This window comes from Rhododendron vialii, chromosome 4a (genome assembly GCF_030253575.1).
Source record: "Rhododendron vialii isolate Sample 1 chromosome 4a, ASM3025357v1".
NCBI lineage: Eukaryota > Viridiplantae > Streptophyta > Magnoliopsida > Ericales > Ericaceae > Rhododendron > Rhododendron vialii.
Window position 1 is genome coordinate 35,533,798 of NC_080560.1, and position 21,620 is coordinate 35,555,417.

The following is a 21,620-nucleotide window of genomic DNA, read 5'->3' on the forward strand; positions in this document are numbered from 1 at the left end:
AGACGTTCCAGTTTATGAAGAACTAGAAGTCAAGACACACGCGATGCATGTGCAAGTCTTTAATGTTTGAAATCCGATTTGCACATAAATCACGTGTGCCTCGGCCTCTAATTTTTAGAAAATGAATACAACTTGTAGTTCTAAATCATCCATGACAAGAGTCGCTAATTAAAATTAACGTTCCAAGGTTAACATTCCTCCTCAGGTTTCTGATATGTATGTATTAATGTTCAATATTTTCGATGCTGTATCATTAATTATCACATTAGGCACTACTTCAAGACAGGGTATTTAAAATCATAACCCCAATAAAAAATAAAATCAAAACCCTGAGTACCCAGAACTAGGACACTGAAAAAAGTGCACACGCCACTCAGTGGCACAATTTTTTTTTGGAATGCCGAATAAAATTTCATTGAGTGACACAAATTATTGACATATATCAGTAGATGTTGCCACATTCAAAATACAAGGAAAATGCTTTAAATACAGATGCAGATGTGTCCAGAACAATTTAAAATGCTTGGGTTGCAATATTTTTGTCCGTAGCACTGCTCTAAACTAAATTTGGAACACTCCGTCCAACTTTCTTACGGTTTTTTCGCGACCCCGATTAAGTGTACCTAGCAATTAGGCGGCGGCGGCACTGGCGGCAGCGGCGCTGGTACCACTGCCGGCACTGGTCGCTTCCGCTTCTTTTTCTCGTAGCTAATTCCCCTGGCCTTGGACTGCGAATCTCGAACCTCCCTCAGGTAAAGCCTGACCGCTCGAGCACCAAACGGGTTGTTTTCTGGCTGCCCGCCATTCTCTTCGAAGGCAGCCCGAAGGCGTCCTATCAGGGCGTCGAGGCTGCCCCATGCCTGGCGGAGCGGGCACGGGCATGGGGCAGGCGGGTTCGGGTGCCCGAAGAATGGGCAGAGGTTGGTGTGGACTTTGGTCTTGCCGAATTGGTCGAGGTAGCGGAGGAACTCGAGCACGTGGGCCCCGCTGCAGCGGGGGAGGGAGAGCGGGGGGCGGTGGTTCTGGAGGTACTGGCCGAAGGTGTTCCAGTCGCGGCGCTTTTGGTTCTCGTATCGGCTGAGAGTGGTGGACGGTGAGGTTGAAGAAGAGCTGGATGGAGGTGAGGATATAGTGGTGATTGTGGTGGTGGCGATCATGGTTGTGTTATTAGGGTTTAGAAAAGTGTCCATTGAGAGAGAGAGAGAGAGAGAGAGAGAGAGGAGGAGGAGGAGATGTGGGTGGATTGAGGTTGAGATGTTATAGTTGATCAAGACAGTGAAAGCTAAAAAACTATGTTTTCATGATTGAGGAGAGAGAGAGAGAACTTAGATCATCGGTTGATCTAACTAGGGTTTCATCTGTGTGTCTGAGAGTGAGAGAGAGAGAGAGAGAGAGAAGTTGGAGTGGGAATGGTGAATTGCATGTGGAGGGGTATATGTATAGAACACAAAAGGGGGCTCTTTTCCGGTTAATTTTCTTTGTTTGTTCAATCCTAGAAAACCTTGGAAGGAAAACAGTGTGATGGAATTATGATGTTTGGTTGAATTTGTTTTGCGAAAACGTTGTAAAGAGATTGGCAGATATTTTTTCCTAGAAAAGGGGAAGCTACTGTTTGTTTGGGAGAGAGAGAGAGAGAGAGAGAGAGAGAGAGAGGGGATAGTAGAAATTTGGTACTCCAATAGGAGGAGACCGACCTGGTTAGGGCATTTGTGGAAATGGGAAGTGGTTGACAGTAAGTTGGAGATGATTGATTAAGACAGGAGAAAAGCTGATTCATGATTTGTATTTTTATATATAGTATATAATAGAGAAATATATGGTGAGAACAATTTATACTTTCTTCACCAATCAATCTCTTGCACTGCACTGATTGACAACACCTTCATTAAATCCAAGGCTTTTCTTCTGTAGAAAATAAATGTGGAAAGCTTGTTCGTTTCGAGTTTTGGAATTTTGGTTTCTGTCTCAATGCAGGATTTTTAATAATTTTTTTTTACAATTATTAGTCTTATTTTTCTTTCTTTTTATCTCTCTTCACTTTAAATTTAAAATTCAAATACTAAAACGGACAAGCCAGACGTTTTCGTTTTTAATTCTCGCTCTTGTGGATTTTAGTAGTTTTATGATGCATTTCAAACAAGCTTTTCACGATTGCATTCTTGCACCCACATGCGAATTATGTGATTTAGGTTTGCTCTCTAGTTCCTCAAATTGGACTGGATCGGATAGTCGGATATATTTGTGAGTTCCCGTCGTTTGAAAAGGCAAGCGTCTATCTGTCTGGTTTGCCTCATGAATCAGAATCATCATCTCTAGAACGCTAAAATTGCCAAAAATTATATTTATCGAGTATCGATTGCGTTTGAAGCATTGAATTGATGTATTCTGAAAACATATTAAACAATATGTGTAACAACCCGACTCGTCTTCTTGAACACTGGCCTTAAAAGGTTTATCAAGAAGGTTAGATGTACATCTGGGTGAGAGTATCCGCGAAGCTTCAGCTCTCTTTTGATAAATGCAATTTATTTTTTATTTTTAGTGTAAAAATTATATATAAAAGTTTCATTAAAGGATAAAAAATAAAGTGTGAAAATCATTACCCTTCTTATATTCGTTCAACATATTTTTTGAATGTCTTTTAACGTGAATGATGTTATAACGAGATTTAAAAAGTAAACATCTCTCATCATTGAAGTGACTGCACCTTGTGGCGGAACGCCCCACAAGCTGGGGTCACATCCGATCAAGTTGCGGAGCCTAATCGCGACCATGTTTATTTTGGGTGAGGATTGAGAGGAAACTTTTCCTTTCATCAACCGAACTGGACTATCAAATCCCCAACCCCATTAACTCCTTTGTTTACGGTTTTACAAATTTTTAATACTATTCATAGTTCCTCTTCTTTTCATTCTCATTCCTCCCATTTGTGAATCAGAATTTTTTTTTACGGCTCTTCCCGTAAAGAAAAAGTTACGAAGCCTAATCGCGATCGCCCAAAGTATTTTTGGACAGTCCGGATTGAAAATCAATTCTTTGAAAATATGGGAAATACGAATCTCAACTATTGATTGTGCGAATGGACGGCTGTGATTGCGCCGCGAACAACCTGTTCACAGAGCCTCCGTAAAAAAGACATCCTCTTTGTGAATATGGGAAATACACTAATCGATTTATAACACGAACAATCAAAATGAATAAATCTAAGGCCCCGTAGCTAATATTCTTATTTTTTAAGTACTTATTTTCCGTTTTACGAGACATGTCATTTTATCATAATACATCACTTTTTATTCAAAAAATAAGTACTACTTATTTCCCTTAGTGGTATGGAAACTAAGACAAGTAAGAAACAATCATAGTAGAACAAACGATTTGTGTAGTTCTTTGCACAAAACCGTGTATCAACCCTCAAGAGAAGGAAAGAGTCAATCCACTGTAAGAGTATCCACATGTGGCTCTTCAAACACTCATTTTGGTTAAAATAAAGAGCAAAATGAAGAAAACAGCCCCACATCAGGCTCGGCAATGGTGGGGACCACTGGTCAAGTTTTTAGTTTTGGAACAGTTACTTGTCTCTCTAAGAGAGCCACTATTCACTCAACTAATAATAATTTATATTATATTTTGGAGCAATAAAAAACAACTTACTCAACCATAGGCTAATGGAATTGCTTTTAAATATGTAATTGGGATGAGTTTGAATATTTAATTGAGTAGAGAGTGAGAATAAATAGCCCGATACTCTGTAATTGTGAAAAAGTGATTAGTTAAAGTAAAGTTGTGGATTTTGAGAATTAATTTGGTCTAAAATCAGCTAAGGCTGATTTTCTGACTTGATCACCAGCCTCTGTATATCCAATGGTTATGATGGTGCCCTGAAAATAAACTTGAGCCAAGCGTAATAAATGGTTTAGATTCAAGTAACTCAGTTTCCTAATTGAGCAATGTCAGGGAATAGGAAAAAATTTCTCGAAATTGTTCCCAGGAGAAAAGTAAATGGTTTAGATTCACTTTGATATTTGTGTCTCACGCATTAAAGTGCATCTCAATCATTAATTTCACTTTCGGATACATTTTCAGGGATACTTTTCCTGGATCCCAACATTTCGATCTGTTCCTAATTTTTTTTTTTGTTGATTCGATTTGGTACAGACATGTCGAATAATGGAGTACCTAATTAAAGAAGAGTTTATAGTTAAAGAGATTAAGTAAGGAATTGGTGAATTCGAATTAGGGTCAAATCAGTACTTTAAGCAAAGTGAAAATCTTTGAATTCATAGAAAAAGGATTAAGGAGTACCAAGATTTGGGTGCCCGGCAAAAGAGCCAAAGCCTCAAGACAACTTGTATTTTTACCCTCTCTTGCTTAACCTTTAATTAGGAAAAGTAAAAGAATCTTAGACATTATTATGCACACTGATTTTTGTCTGATTCGGTGGTGGGTTTGAACTTGCTCAAATGCTTTGTTCCCACGTATTTACCGAGACGAGCTATGTTACGGACAAAACTTTAGAACACAACTCCGAATACAATTGCGTTTGCAGACGTTCGATGTATTTAATAGGTCCAGATATATCTAACGGTTCCGGATTCAGTTGTCTCCGAATTAAAGTTGTGTTATATAGACTTTTTTGTATCGAGATAGTGAGGCGTAAGGTCTAAAAAAGAAAAGAAAAAAGAAATTTGACTTTTGTAACGCTCCAATTTTGGGAACCTTAATTTAACACTCTCTCCGTCCCAAAATAAATATCTAGTCCTCAAAACGAGGACTTAAGAATAATTCGTTTTCTACAAGGAAAAATTCTAACTTTTTTCATAAATTCAGAGAATTCATGGATATCTAGTAAATTATTGAAAAAGTTTGAATTTTTTATAGAAAATTTGTCCTATTATTTTTAAGTTCTCGTTTTGCAGATCGGACATTTATTTTGGAATAGAGGTAGTAAATTTTAATTCAAGTTAAACATTTACTAAATAAAAAGTAAATATTAAGTAGCCATGCATATTGTTCTAAATTCCCAATTACATGGCACTACGGTAAATTTTACTCTTTAAGGCGACCGTCTTCTTGCGCAGCGGTCTGCTCATCTCCAAACTCTTTCAGATTATAATAAACCCCAGGACCACAAAAATGTAATAACGTAAGCAATTACGCTCAATAGCTAACTCTTATCCTTATGCCCCTTATACTAGCAAAAATAACATTTATCTTGTAAAGCAAATACACAGTTCAATAATTATTAACAATCTACAAATTATAAAAGTGTCATCTTGTAAAGCAAATACACAGTTCAATAATTATTAACAATCTACAAATTATAAAAGTGTCAAGTGTACGTCAAATCAAATTTTCCTCTAAGTGCAACGTATCGTAACCTGTGAAATCATTTTTGAAGTGTCGATTCTCCTTTTCATTATCTTTTATTTAGCACTGATTCCACCGATCATCTTTTAGAATCCATCGAGCTCCCAGGCTATTTCTGATGTTTTCACCCAAAAACATTTGTTTCGTTTACTCCCTCTTTTAGAATGATGGTCTACGACAAATCTTTCACACACACAAACGCTAGTTTTGCTGATCCAGGCTCCTAGGTTTTACACACATGCACCCGAGCCATGATTCCGCCGACCTTTTTTCATGACCTACTGGGCTCTCATGCTCATACATTAGTTTTTTTCTTATTCCGTTACTTATTCTATTTTTTCGTGTCTCGTAAACAAGCATCATTTCGCGCATTCACATTATTCTTTCAAAGCTCGCTAAAAATTAAATCATCCGATAACAAATAAATCCTAATTTTCATGCTTTTCTAATTTACCAATCAAGAATGACAACAGCATATTATATAAGAACAATTTTTCTATCACGTTTACGGTAAACACATTTACATCTTACCACTTATAATTTTATTATGCAATAACAGTTGAATTCCAATTTCCATTAACTAAACTCTAAGTTAAACTTTTCTTAAACTTAAAAAAAACAAACAAAAGATATCAGTACGTTTAATTAGGTTCTGTTTGGAAAAGTTTTATTTCCAGTTTTTGTTTTTGTTTTTGTTTCTGATATTTTTTTAAATAAGCACCACAAATATGTTTGTGTTTTTTGTTTACAAAATACATAATCAATTCCACTAGTTTGCGAAAATTCTAAAAACACAAAAATTGCATTTTTATTTGTTTTGAAAACACTTTCGGTAGCCCAAAAAATAATAAACAAAAACTATTATGGTCACCAAACATGTTTTTTGTTTTTATCTTTTAATAAATAAACAAAAACTCATTTCTTGTTTAATTTTTATAAACAAAAAATAAAAAACCGACAATTTTACCAAACAGAGCCTTTATATGTTTAGAACATTTCCAACCTTCAACTACACATATCTTTTCCTAGCTTCGAGGAGGTAAACTTCAATTAACAATATTTTTATTTCATGCAATCAACGTAATGGCTACATTTAGGCATTTTCATGAATAATTTCAACGACAATATATATATATATATATTTTTTTTTTTTTTTTTTGCTCGGCAAAAGAAAATTTTTTATTGAGCTCGACAAGGGTACATCGAGAGAGGAGGCCACATAGGTCCCACCCCAAAAAAAGAGCAGGAGACCAAATGGCAAAGAGGAAACGAAAAAAAACAAAGGGGACACTTCCAACAGGTCAGTTGGAGGTGCAAAACATAGAAATCACAACACTCCCAAAATTCTACCGTCAAATCTTCTTACGCCTTATCACCTCTATGCCCCTTTTGAAGTCTTCCACTGAGTATTCCGTAACATTAAACTTTGCCTTGATCCAAAATGCCACTCTAGTTTTGATCAAGTCCACAACTTCCGCAACATCCGGATGCTTGTTATTGAAGATAACCTCATTTCTGGTAGTCCAGATTGACCATAAACCTGCGAACAAAATTGATTCCCAACATTTCTTTTCCAGGTTTTTGAAAGAGTTGTTGAACCATATTGCTATGAAGTCCATAATTGTTGGAGGACAGATCCAGAGAACGCCCCACCACCTCAATATACCTGTCCACACTTCCCACGAGAATCTGCAGTGGAGTAGTAGGTGTCTTGGGGTTTCACAAGTCTCTGCACAGAGGGGGCACTCTTGTGCCCCTTCATCAAAAATTAATCCTCGATTTGCCAAAACAGATCTCGAAGCAATTTTGTCTTGAGCCGCCATCCAAACAAACACCTCTACTTTAGGGGGGGAGAGGTTCTTCCAAATACGATGAAGGTTTGAATCTTCATAACAATTGAGTTCCTCCCATTTGGTGTAGGCTGATCCTACAGAGAAAGAGTTGCTCTTGTCCTTGGTCCATAGCAGCCTGTCATCTAGATCCCTTACTAAGTTGATCTCTGCTAGCTTGTGTTGTAACTGAAGCAAACTCGCCTTCTCCCTATCGAATAAGTCCCATCTGAAATTAAGTGACCACCAGCCGAGTGTTGAGCTCTGTCCTATGTCAGCAATTCTGGTATCTTGTTGTAAGGATGCCGCATAAAGTCTAGGATATTGGCTGTTAAGAGGAGTCTCCCCAAGCCACTTATGCTCCCAGAATTTTGTTAGGTTACCCGATTTTACCTCAATCTTGAAACCGTCATGAAGGAACTTGCCAAATTTCGAGGAGATATCGCCCACTGAACAAATATCTTTCCAAACAGTTGACGATCTTGAAGGCACTGGGACCTGCGGTAACCATTCACGATAATCTAGCCCGTACTTCATAGAGATCACCTTATGCCATAAAGCTCCTTTCTCCTTGTGGAATCTCCACCACCATTTCGCAAGGAGAGATAAGTTGTGATCCAGAAGTCTCTTGATACCTAAACCACCCCTTTTCCTACTTTTTGTCAAGCAGCTCCATTTTACCAAGTGTAACTTCTTTTCCTCCAATGTGTCTCCCCAGAAGAATTGCCTTTGAATTTTCTCAATTGACTTGGCCACAGCAATAGGCATTTTGAACAAAGACATAAAGTAGATAGGTAAATTGCTGAGAGATGATTTAATCTGAGTTAATTTACCCCCTTTGGTCGTGCGCCTCCCTTTCCATGTAGAAAGTTTCTGCTTTATCCTATCCACAATAGGCTGCCATGTACTAATTCTTCTTGGGCTTGCACCTAAAGGAAGTCCAAGGTACTTCAGAGGAAGTTTGTCCACTTTACAACCCATTATGTTGGCCATTTGGGTAAGAGTGGCTTCTGGAATGCCTACGCCACACATTACGCTCTTCGAGAAGTTTACTTTAAGTCCGGACAGCAGCTGAAAACATCTCACAATTCTTTTGATATTACTGACTTCCTCTATGTTGTTACTGCAGAAAATGATGGTGTCATCTGCATATTGGAGATGTGTTAGAATAAGACCCTCATTCCCAATACTCACGCCATTAATCAGCCCCACTTCCTTTGCCCTCTCCATTAGAACATTCAAGGCTTCAGCCACTATGGTAAAAAGAAAAGGGGATAAAGGGTCTCCCTGTCTTATACCTCTTTGGGATTTGAACTCATTAGTAGCAGAACCATTTATAAGCACAGAAAAGGAGACAGATGAGATACATTCCTTCACCCATGAGCACCATTTGACTCCAAAACCCACCTTGTGCAACATATCCATAAGAAACTCCCAATTTACAGTATCGTACGCCTTTTCAAAATCAAGTTTTAGGATCAGACCGCTTTGGTGACTATGCTTTCTGTGATGGATTACCTCATTTGCTATCAAGACCCCGTCGAGAATTTGTCTACCATTGACAAACGCTGTTTGAGCTTCTCCAATCAGAACTGGAAGAGTCTTCTTGAGTCTGTTTGCTAAAACCTTTGCCAACAATTTGTATAAGCCACCCACCATACTTATTGGTCTGAATTCCTGAAACTTTAAGGGTCCATCAACCTTAGGTATTAAAGCTAGGAAAGTAGAGTTAATACCTGAAGCTAGTTTGGCATTGGAGTGGAACTCCGCAAAAAAATCCAGGACATCCTTTTTCATGAAAGACCATGCTTTCTTAAAGAAAGAGAAATTAAATCCGTCTGGCCCAGGTGCTTTGAGTGAACTGCAGCTCTTCAGGGCCAAAGAAATTTCTGCTGCTTCAAAATGTGTTTCCATCTCTGCCGACAAGTTTCCATTTAATCTTCTATGGAAGACACCACCTAGAGTAGGTCTGATATCATCCCTCTCTTTAAAGATGGAGTTAGGTAAGTAGATAAGAGGTTTCTACCTTACTTCTTGGTGGTAGTCGGGTGCGGTACGTCAAAATGAGTGGGCGGACAGAGTGACGGCTTGCCAAATTTGATTCGAAAGAAAACGTAAATAATTTTCTTTGGCCGAAGAATTACTCAGAACTTGGAACTAAAATCTAATGGTGGTTGTAGGGTGGCAAGGTGGTGAAAGAAAAAGAAAATAATTTTCTCTTTTCAAACTGATGCAGGGAAGCGAATAAGAAAATTGATGATCGAAGCGACAAGGACAATCACAAACTCAATAGTTTAGAGACTCTTTCTGACTCTTTTCTTTATCAATAATCAACTGCCCAGCCCTAAGGTGTAAAACCCAATATATAGGTAGCAACCCTAACCCTAGAAAACATAAAAAACAATACCGAAATTATTACAGACCCATAAAATAGAGGAAAAAACAAGACTTCAGAAAAAAGAATGGGCTGAAACGAAATGTCCTACGGAAAGTTATAAGAGCGCAAAGAATGGCCCAAAACGGAACGAAGGCCCATTGGGAGGCCTAAATGGCCTCGAAAGGCTAAAGAACTCGCGGCACATGGCCAAAAGCGATGTATTCTGACCATTGGGCTGTTTTGGATTGAACCCAGGTGGGCCCGTCGCCTAAATCCACGGTCAATTATATTACGAAATTGCCGGTTAGTACAAATAGGCCTTGGAATGTTTAAGATGGTACTCCTCCTCTTTGGCTACTGCATCACAAACACATGTTGATCCTCACTCTTGGGCCTTGTTCTTTGAAAAACGCCTTGACTCTCGATCTTGTATCAAGCTTGGGAGGAGCCGTTCTTGGTTAATTTTTGCTAGACTCATTTGGTGTTCTTAAAGTGTTGCTCAAAATCCACTTGGTAGGGATTTCTCTTCATTCTCTACATGTTTATGAGTTGTGTATGTTTTTATATAACTGCGTTAAGTTCTAGTTGTAGTTGAATGTATAGAGCTTTTGGTAAAACTTATGAGATACGTATGTGAGTTTGGATTCCTTACTACTTGTATACATGAATAGTGTGTTGACTCTCGTTGTGATTGAGCATATTGAGTTTTTGGTGAAACTTATGAGATAATATGAATGGGTTTGACTGATTTATAGTTTTGAAATTTGTTTTCCTGTAAATTCAGGAGGTACCGGTACCACTGCTTTTCAGGTATCGGTACCACTCTAGAAAAACTTTGCCATTTTCTTCTTTTGATGGCTACGAGAAATTCGATATTAAGTCTATGAATGAACTGAGCACAAATGGTAGGTTTTACTACATGAAAGATTGGGGCTACTGCACTTGTGAAATGGGATTATTAATGCATGTTTGACCTGTTTGTCATATAATATGTTGTTTAAAATGTTGAACTAAATTAATGGTTAAGCCTTGAAGAACGATCGAATGGTGAACCTAAAGGAGTAAAGGTTAAGCTTTGAAGAATGATTGAATGATGAACCTAAAGGTTAAGCCTTGAAATGAGTGTTCAGGTTACCAATTTTTTGCCTTTCTCATTTTTTGCCTTTCACATGGGTTTAGGTTTCCCATTGCAAAACCCCTTTTCAGAGAATGAGTTTTCCATTTTGGTGTTTAGAGAACAAAAGGCAAAAGTAGGTGAATAGGAGTTTTTTGACTTCTCATTTTTCATGGATTTGTTTTTTTCGAATGGTTCTCAATCTATTAGCAAAAATATCAATTTGGTCTCCAATATACAAATCTCGTCTGTTGTATTCCCAACGTTTTCAATGTATAATTAAATAGTCTCTGGGTCTAACTCCGTCTGTGCTCACTATCAAACGCAGGGGCATTTTCGAAACTTTGTCCTTAAACAAACATCACATCACCCTAACTTATGGGGTGATTTCTATACAAACATCACCACAACGTTTACAATGTGCAATTAAATAGACACGATTTGTATATTGGGGACCAAATTGATATTTTGTTAGTACATCGGGGACCATTCGTACAAAAAAGCCTGTTTTTTTCACTTTTCCCATGTGAGTTAACAAAAAGACGTGTAGAATGTATTCTGCATATATCTTTCAAATACTACTTTTGTTATAAAATGCATTTTGCACATACCTCTTAAATGCTCTACTAGATTTAAAACACATTCTGACCATAATCTAAAAAGCCATAAGGTCAATAAATAAAATGCACAAAGCCAAAAAATGAGGCTCCCCAACACCCCTTATATGTTTTTAGAGAAATCGTCAAAATCACTATTTTACTTAGCATAGCTCCAACAAAATCTTTGCATGTCTAGATTTTAGGGAATTTGCAAGTATTACAAGATTTTACGTGCTCCAAAAGCTTTACAAACATACAAGTAACTTCAAAACCTTGACTACTCTCTTCAGATTTGACATATGGGTAGCATACTTTAAAACCAAATCATCCTACAAAACAAGGTAACAATGTGCTTATCCAAAAAAAAAAACAAGGTAACAATGTAAAGTGTATGCTGCAGCTGTAGATGCTTTTAACTTCTACTTAAGTTCATAGGCAACGTGGTTGTATATTCTCCACACAGGAGGACGAAACAAAATGTCAAAAATACCCCCAAAGGCAAAGCTATGGACCCTCAATCAAAGGGCTCAATTGGAAAATTTATGCCAATTAAAAGTGGCAAACCGTTTAATTTTAGTACTGGTCCTTATACCTTAGGTGTTTGGATATCAAATCTAAAGCAACTTGGTACGGTATGCATTGCATTTGAAGTAACTATTGGATTCTCAAAATCTGAAGAGTACATTTTGTGCCCCCCAACTTTTACTTAAAATTTTTGTTCCTCAAGTTATAGTTCACGCAATTTTATCATCATTCTTTTAAAATATTCATAAATCTCTTCATGGTGACGCAGATTGTAGAATCTACAAATCATATCAGTGTATGTGCAAGTACATATATATTTTTTGATAAATCAAGTATCCATGCCAACTTATTGTGCCAGTGTGTGTATATATTAATGTGTGGTTAAGGAATTTTTGATAACGAAAATAGTAGATAATATCCTTTTTTCGTTGAAGTATTTATCGTTGAGTGAAATACGTATATTTTTTTTTACCTTGAAGATAAAAATTTCATGCAATTTTTTCTTGACATCATGCCCCACAATCACATGACTTCACAAAAGGTGCTCCCATGAATTATTAAGGCTACTACACTACATTGAACAAAAGTAATCTAAAGTTTTATATAGCTTTCCATTGACAACTAAGAAAAGTTAAAAAAAAATTCCAGTAGTGAAAAAGCTATAACAATGACTTTTCTGCCCTCAGCTCCTATAGTTGTGGAGATTTTGCTGGATTCCTGTATCACTCTCCAAGTTTCAGAAACACTCTTAACCTTCCACCATGTTGGTTAATAAATCAATCTATACAAGATTAGTTCTCCTACGGACATGAAAACCAACAACAAAATATTATTTTCCTTCATCCGAGTCCTTCGAACTAGTTAAAGGAACTTGGGTAGTTCAATCGCCCAATAGTCCTGTAAGGTCTTGGTTTCGAACTGGCCGTGTAGGGTCTTGGGTTCGAACTCATAGAACAAAATCGGCACCTCTAGTCGTAATTGAACTCTAACCAACCAACATCTTACCTATGATAGACAAAGAACAAGTTAAAGGTGGGCATTTTTTGCAGGGTAGTATCTTAAAACACATGCACAAGGCATGCAAGTTGGAATTTCATCTTGCAAAAAAATGACGAAATGAAGGCTCAAAAGATGCAAAGTAGCAGAACAATGATACCACAACGAGAACATGTTTCAATACAGTTTTTTCGTAACAAAAATGAAAAATCGACATTGACATGTAGACTTCAGCTATACACGTAGTTACATTATATACTTGATATCACATTTATAAAAGGAAGACACCAGTTATTGCTGGCACTTAATTAATTTGGTAAATTTCCCATCTTTAACAGCATATCCATGCAAAGGTTTACAAATTCAACTGGGAGCTAGTGTTTCTTGTATTTTACTTATCTACACGGGGAAGATATCTTGTAAACAATAAACTTCACAATATTCAATTCCCGTTTCTTATAAGATTTCATGTTAGTTCACGTCATTCAATTCCCGTTCCTTATTATTCCTGAACTACTTTTCTCTGGGTAGGAGGGACGGGGGGAGGGGGTTTTTGGGCTATAGGAATCCTCATGTTTCGAATTATATTACTGAATTTAGTTTTGGAGTATAATCTGCTACTGCTAAATTTTTGATGGTTGCAACATTAACCTTAGAAACAACAAGAGGTCTGCCAGACATTTCAACCCATGTGTTCCAGGCAATCTATATCTAAACCATAAGAGAGGGAACAAGATGATAATGATATATATAGCTTCAAGACTCCATGTTGAGACGGTGACTTGAAAAAGCATACATGATATCGGCATATATTTTCAGAATTCAAATTACATTATTACTCCTACCATTTGTGTTGACTTTTGAGGCCATGTTTTGGCTCCATCCTATACAAATGCAGACTTGCATTTACTCAGAAGATTTGGCGTGGGTTGCATTGAATGCAATTCACTCTCCCATGTGGGTGATTGAAGTCAAAGATTGGCAGCCTATGAAAATTTCTCAAGCCACGCTCAAATCAGGAAAAATCTCAGGCGTGGATATGCATTAAATGAGACTGGCATGGCTCATGAACAGGGCCTTTCTCCTTTGCCTATAAATTTAGCCCTCTACACTTGTATTTGGTGTGGGAAAATCAAAGAGAGTTTGAGAGCTGCATATGTATGCATTTGTATCAGTCTGTGAGTGAGTGTGAGTTAGAGTGATTTGTAATCCTCCTCCTCCTAAATATAATTCGGCTGCCCCCGTGGACGTACCCGATTTTGGGGAACCACGTAAATCTTTGTCGCTGTGTTTGTGTGTGTGTTTGTGTTCTGGTTTGGTCCTTAGTTTCCGCAACAATTGGTATCAGAGCTTTGGAAGCCAAAACACAAAGCAACATTCTGTTTTTGCCTCTGTTCGAATCTGCGTTTTTTCGAAACAGCTCGAAAATACGATCTAATCTGTCCATCTTGTTCGTCTCGTCAAGACGATTTCGAGAAGGTATAATAAACCTTCATCCGACGTCGGGGTGATCCGCACCTTCCCGGTCAAAGTTGCGCGTAAACGGTCAAATCGAAAAATGGATCTGACGCGCTTCTGATACGTTTCCACACGCAGCTGCAGGTTGAAGATGATGACATCAGCAAGATGTCATCATCCAGTCAGCGTGCATAGTCAGCATGCACAGTCAGCAGAATATTCCCTTGGTTGAAAGGAATATTCCATAATTTGTTTTCTCAATTCCGGAGCCATTCGGACTCTGTTTTTCGCCCGTGAGTAGTCGATTTTGACTATCTCGACGTTCCAGATCCAACCCCGTGCCCTGTTTTTCGAGATTCTGTTCCAAAAAATCTGTTGGGAGTATTTTCAGCGGTAAAACTCTCGCTTTTGACTTCGTTGGATGTCCAGCATCGACGAGGAGAGCCCTAGTGTTGTTTCTTCAACACCTATGGACAAATCATCAGATAAGAAGACTTCAGACGAGCCCTCGGTCAGTTCCTACATGAGGAGGAGCTCGGTTTCGAATGCCAAATTCGAAGTGGATAAGTTCGATGGCACAATTAACTTCGGCATGTGGCAATGCGAAGTTTTGGATATTCTAAATCAACAAGATTTGGAATTCACTTTGGAGGATCGTCCTGAGGATATGTCCACCTCTGATTGGGACAAGCTTAATCGGCAAGCTTGTGGCACGATCCGTCTTTGTTTGTCCAAAGACATCAAGTATTCCGTCATGAGGGACAATTCAGCCAAGGAGTTGTGGCAGAAATTAGAGAGCAAGTACATGACGAAGAGCATAGAGAACAGACTCTACCTGAAGAAGAGACTGTATCGTTTTCAGTATCAACAAGGTGCGTCAATGAACGAACATCTAAATAGTTTCAATAAAATTTTGGCCGATTTGCAAAACCTTGATGTTAAAATTGACGATGAGGATAAGGCACTTTTGTTGATAAATTCTTTGCCTGATACATATGACCACTTGGTTACTACCTTACTGTATGGAAAAGATGAAATTCGTTTTAATGACGTTTGCTCTACTTTGATTAATAACGAGGTACGGAAGAAGGATCAACAAGTTCATCGGGATCCCTCTTCATCAGCACTATCAATAAGGGGAAGGACTGAATCGAGGAATAGACAGTCCGGGAGGAGACAGTCCAGGTCCAGGTCAAAAGGCAAATCAGCTGAAAGGAATCAGAAATCCGGTGACAGGAAGCAGATTGCAAAGGATGAGTGTGCTTACTGTCATGAAACGGGGCACTGGAAGAAGGATTGCCCCAAAATCAAGGAACAACAACAACAACGAGCAAATGTTGCAAGAGGAGAGGTTGACGACTTGGCATCAGCTTTGATTGTTTCATCAGACACAAATTCAGATGAATGGATTCTGGACTCGGGATGTACTTACCATATATGTCCCCATCGGGACTGGTTCTCAAACTTTCAGGAGATTGACGGTGGCGTAGTTTTGATGGGCAACGACAATGCCTGCAAAACTCAGGGGATAGGTACAATCCGACTCAAGTTGCGCAACGGTACAACCAAGTTTTTGACAGATGTCCGGTATGTCCCGGATTTGAAGAAAAATTTGATTTCTCTTGGAACCTTGGATGCAAAAGGTTACAAGATTACTTTAGAAGGTGGAGCCCTGAAAGTAACCCATGGTGCATTAGTGGTCCTGAAAGGCACTCGGAGGGGAAATTTATACTTCCTCGACGGGCGCACAGTTACAGGAGGAGTAGCCATCTCCAGCAGCAGCTCAGATGATGCTACAGATGACATTTCCCGACTCTGGCACATGCGCCTAGGTCATGCCGGAGAGAAAGCTTTACAAGGATTGGTGAAGAAAGGTCTCCTTAAGGGGGCCAAGACAGGGAAGTTTGGATTCTGTGAGCACTGTGTTCTGGGCAAACAGACCAGGGTCAAATTTGGCACCGCAGTTCATCGTACGAAGGGTATTCTGGATTATGTTCATTCAGATGTTTGGGGGCCCACAACGACAGCAACTTTTGGTGGCAAACGGTGGTTTGTCACGTTTATTGATGATTTTTCACGGAGAGTATGGGTTTATCCCATGCAACGCAAGGACGAGGTCCTTGACACTTTCCTTCGTTGGAAGCAGAGGGTGGAGACTCAGACTGGCAGAAAAATCAAGGTACTTCGGTCAGACAACGGTGGTGAGTATACTTCAGATCCCTTTCTCAAAATCTGTCAGGAGGAGGGGATAGTCCGACATTTCACCGCCGCGAAGACTCCACAGCAAAATGGAGTTGCAGAGAGGATGAACCGTACTTTGGTGACTAAGGTGCGGTGTATGTTGTCCAACGCCGGTTTGAGCAAAGTATTTTGGGGAGAGGCAGTCGCCTATGCCTGTCAGTTGATCAACAGGCTACCGTCAGAGGCACTTGGCGGACGGACTCCCATGGAGGTATATTTTGGTCAATCTTCGATTGATTACGATCGGCTGCATGTATTTGGTTGTCCTGCTTATTTTCATGTCACAGAATCTAAGCTGGATCCTCGAGCTAGGAAGGCTATATTTGTTGGCTTTACTCCAGGTGTAAAGGCCTATAGACTCTGGTGCCCGGAGTCTAAGAAGATTATTATCAGCCGAGATGTTACTTTCGATGAGTCGGCCATGCTTCAAACCAACTCTCGAAAGGTTAACACCATTCCAGGGTGTTCAGATCAGGTGGAGCAGTCAGAGCAGGTGGAGCTAGAGGTTCCTGTAGTTCAAGTTCCTACCATTTCGCCACCACAGGAGCACCACAGTGATGTTTCAGATTCGAGTTCTGAGTCTGATGATGTTTCAGTTCCCGAGGCTATAGCGCCAACACAGTCTATTGCTACTAGCCGTCCGAGGAGGGAGATTCGAAAACCTGCCCGATATGATGGTATGGTTGCATACGCCCTTCCGGTTATCACAGGTGTTCCGAATACGTATAGGGAGGCCGTTTCAGGTTCTGACAGTTCTCAATGGAAGCAGGCTATGAATGAGGAGATGAGTTCTCTTCACAAGAATAAGACTTGGGAGCTGGTACCACTTCCCAAAGGGAATAAAGCAATAGGATGCAAATGGGTCTACGCCAACAAAGAGGACAGTTCGGTCAAGGGTGGTGTTAGACATAAGGCCAGATTGGTGGCAAAGGGTTATGCTCAGCGCGAAGGGATTGACTACAATGAGGTCTTCTCTCCGGTGGTGAAGCATGCATCGATTCGCATTCTATTATCTTTGGTTGCGCAGTACGACCTCGAGTTACAGCAACTCGATGTTAAGACTGCATTTTTGCACGGCGACTTGGACGAAGAGATCTATATGTCACAACCAGATGGTTTCAAGGTCTCCGGAAAGGAAAATTGGGCTTGCCGTCTTCGCAAGTCACTATATGGCCTAAAGCAGTCGCCACGACAATGGTACAAGAGATTTGATCAATTTATGGCTACGCAGAGGTATACTCGCAGCAGTTTTGACCATTGTGTTTACTTTCGTAAACTTCGGGATGGTTCCTTTATCTATTTGCTCTTATATGTTGATGATATGCTAATTGCATCTAAGAGCAAGGTGGAGATTTCTCGGTTGAAGGCACAACTGAGTTCAGAATTCGAAATGAAAGACCTTGGAGAAGCAAGGAAGGTCATTGGGATGGAGATTCAGCGCAACAGGAAGCAGGGCACAGTTTGCTTATCGCAGACTCAGTATCTGAAGACTGTACTTCAACGGTTTGGCATAGATGGCAAAGCTAAACCCGTGAGTACACCATTAGCCCCGCACTTTAAGCTCAGCGCTTCGATGTCACCTCGTACTGATGCGGAACGAAAACAGATGGCCCAAGTTCCGTATGCCAACGCTGTGGGATCCTTGATGTATGCAATGGTATGTACCAGACCCGATATTTCACACGCTGTCAGTATGGTTAGCAGATATATGCATGATCCAGGAAAGGGTCATTGGCACTGTGAAATGGATTCTTAGATACATTCAGGGCACAGTTAATGTTGACCTAAAATTTGGGAGAGATCAGAAATTTGGTGATCAGCTTGCAGTTGGTTATGTAGATTCAGATTACGCTGGTGATCTGGATAAGAGGCGGTCAACTACTGGTTATGTTTTCACTATGGCAGGAGGACCAGTTAGTTGGCGTTCGACTTTACAGTCCACGGTTGCACTATCTACTACGGAGGCTGAATATATGGCGGTGACTGAGGCCATAAAAGAAGCCATCTGGTTGCAGGGTTTGATTGGTGATTTGGGTGCCAAACAGGAGCACATCAATGTCTATTGCGATAGTCAGAGTGCCATTCATTTGGCAAAGAATCAGGTGCACCATACCAGGACAAAGCATATAGATGTCCGTTTTCACTTTGTTCGGGAAATTCTAGAAGAAGGGGACATATTGCTTGAGAAGATTGCCACTGCAGACAACCCAGCTGATATGTTGACAAAAGTTGTTACTGGGATCAAGTTCAATCATTGTTTGGACTTGATCAACATCTCTCCGGTTCAGAGCGCCTAAGGGCGCATTGGGGGCAGCATCGGATCTTGGAGAATTGTCGCCAAGGTGGAGATTGTTGACTTTTGAGGTCATGTTTTGGCTCCATCCTATACAAATGCAGACTTGCATTTACTCAGAAGATTTGGCGTGGGTTGCATTGAATGCAATTCACTCTCTCATGTGGGTGATTGAAGTCAAAGATTGGCAGCCTATGAAAATTTCTCAAGCCACGCTCAAATCAGGAAAAATCTCAGGCGTGGATATGCATTAAATGAGACTGGCATGGCTCATGAACAGGGCCTTTCTCCTTTGCCTATAAATTTAGCCCTCTACACTTGTATTTGGTGTGGGAAAATCAAAGAGAGTTTGAGAGCTGCATATGTATGCATTTGTATCAGTCTGTGAGTGAGTGTGAGTTAGAGTGATTTGTAATCCTCCTCCTCCTAAATATAATTCGGCTGCCCCCCCGTGGACGTACCCGATTTTGGGGAACCACGTAAATCTTTGTCTCTGTGTTTGTGTGTGTGTTTGTGTTCTGGTTTGGTCCTTAGTTTCCGCGATTTTGGGGAACCACGTAAATCTTTGTCTCTGTGTTTGTGTGTGTGTTTGTGTTCTGGTTTGGTCCTTAGTTTCCGCAACAATTTGTTGGCTTGAAATGAGGCTATAAAGCAACGACGTGCCCAAAGGGTTGCAAGGTCCATACTAGACGTGCCAAGGACACGCATAAACATAGGTGACACATGAGATACATAAGAGAAAAGAAATGGTGAGAAATGAAGAAAGATGATTGATTCCATTCTGTTTTCTTGTTTTAATGGGCAATTACTCCATTTTGTTGCTCGCCAAATCCAACAAAAAAAGAAAAGAAGTAAAAGAGATTTTTTGAGAAGCTCAATCCATTTTTTCTCCCCCTTTCTCAAAATTCAAAGAGACTGTTAACACAAAAAAATGAGGCCTAGAACTGAACAACAAATAATTTTGTTTTAATACTAGATAGATAAATGATATCAATAGGTGTGTTAAAGGTATGAAAAGCTCACCAACCACATACATGCTTCACGATCTCCTACTTCGATGGATAAAACAACATAGAGACGTATAACATAGTTAATCTTGGTACGACACACAGGGCATCCCCACTTCTTTTGCCTTCGATCTCATTCAAACACGACATGCATCCAACCATGTGTTCGCACGGAAAGCAAGCCCCCTCAACGGGAGCATCCAAGCATATCACACACGATGGAAAAGCACCGCCATCTAAGACCACATTCTCAACAGCCAACAGGAGGGTCCGATGGGACTACTGGAGAGGGCACCCACCCAGGGGCGGATGGATTAAGATTTAAGAGTCAAGGGGGGCAGCTGACCCCGCTGCCTCCCAATTTTTTTTAGAGATTGATATAATTTTCATCCAATTTTTACTCATTTGACTCCCTTTTAAAATTCATTTTTGCCCCAACCCATATATAAGGGTTTTATACTTAGGAAAAAGATGAGTCAAAATAGAATTTCCACCCATAAAAATTCCCAAAATGTGCGTTTCATTGTTCTTGTTATTAATATATATCTACTTTTTGATTAACTTGTTAATTTGATTGTTCTTTTCAAATAGCAACTAGAAAAGTTAATCATATATAGTTCAAATTTTCGATCTCACTTGTCAAAAATCTTGGCTCCGCCCCTGCATCCACCCACTTTGACTGCTGGAGGATGTGCTTGCTCCAGATACAGGGTTATCATCAACATAAGATGAGCTTGATTCCATAGCGAATTGGATTGAGGCATTGATTGCCATAGCTAGTTCTAGGTCTTCGATCTGCAGATGATGGAGCGGTTGCTGGAACAACTCGTGCCTGAGCAACTGGTTCTAAGTGGTGATGGGAAATACGGATGCAGGTAGGTCGTTCATGGCAACTAACCAAGAGGTTAGCAAAATGAGGTGCAAATGAACAAGAGATTCCGAGGTGCTCGTATGGGTAACGAGCCAGTTAGTATGTCCGAGTCAAAGCTATGACCATAGGCCGGAATTGAAATTTCAGAAGAGTGTGAGCATGGTTTCTTTTAATTTTCCTCTCTTTTATTTTCTTTTCCTTTAATTCCAAACAGGGCCTCATTCTTCTAAACTTATGTAAGAAATTAAGTTTGTTTTTGTGCTTGTTCGATTTTTTTTTTTTGCATTTGTTAGTTTTGCGCAAAATTTTTGTGACTTATTGATTCGTCTCGACGAGAGGAATCGGAAAAGTAATTTTTTTTTTATTTTTACCCAATTATTTTGGGAAATAACCATTTTTTAGCAAAATAAGTTATGGATTCGTTTCGACGAGAGGAATTATTTTACTTTTATCTAACTATTTTGAGAAATAACCACTTTTTAACAAAATAAGTCAACACACGAATCAATAATCCACAAAGGTTTCACACAAAACTAATAAATGTAAAAAAAAATCAAATAAGGACAAAAATATTTATCTTATTTTCTAATATGTTTAGGAGAACAGAGACGAGAGTTGAGTTTTGTTCACCTCCACTTAAAACGGTGAACATTACCCTCATTCTATTGGTTGAAATTGTGTGGATCCTATCATAAAGTGATGTGATACTTATTAAAAAATGTATTGCATAGATGGGACTAGGAGTGTGCAAAAAACTCACGTACCCGTGAACCCGACCCGACCCGAAGGGTCTCGGGCTGGGTCGAACATGTTCCCGCCAAGGCTCTATTGTCCAATTTAGTGTCGGCAATATTCCAGATTAAGCAGTGTTCTAAAAGTTGGCCGCCTAGGCTGATTATTCCCCGCCTTGGCGCTAGGCGGCGGTCCAACACCTAAATTAGGC

At 39.5% G+C, this 21,620-nt stretch overlaps 1 protein-coding gene across 1 annotated transcript; it reads right to left on the minus strand.

Moving 5' to 3' along the window:
- Positions 1–415: 415 nt before the first annotated feature.
- LOC131322172 (protein LIGHT-DEPENDENT SHORT HYPOCOTYLS 4-like) lies at positions 416–1,639 on the minus strand. Its single transcript, XM_058353408.1, has one exon. It carries the CDS (start codon positions 1,188–1,190, stop codon positions 624–626), a length of 567 nt encoding a protein of 188 aa, XP_058209391.1. The 5' UTR covers positions 1,191–1,639; the 3' UTR covers positions 416–623.
- Between the last annotated feature and the right edge of the window lie 19,981 nt (positions 1,640–21,620).

Bases quoted from the DNA above. Each gene is read 5' to 3' on its own strand.
- LOC131322172 (XM_058353408.1), bottom strand. From the start codon at position 1,190: ATGGACACTTTTCTAAACCCTAATAACACAACCATGATCGCCACCACC.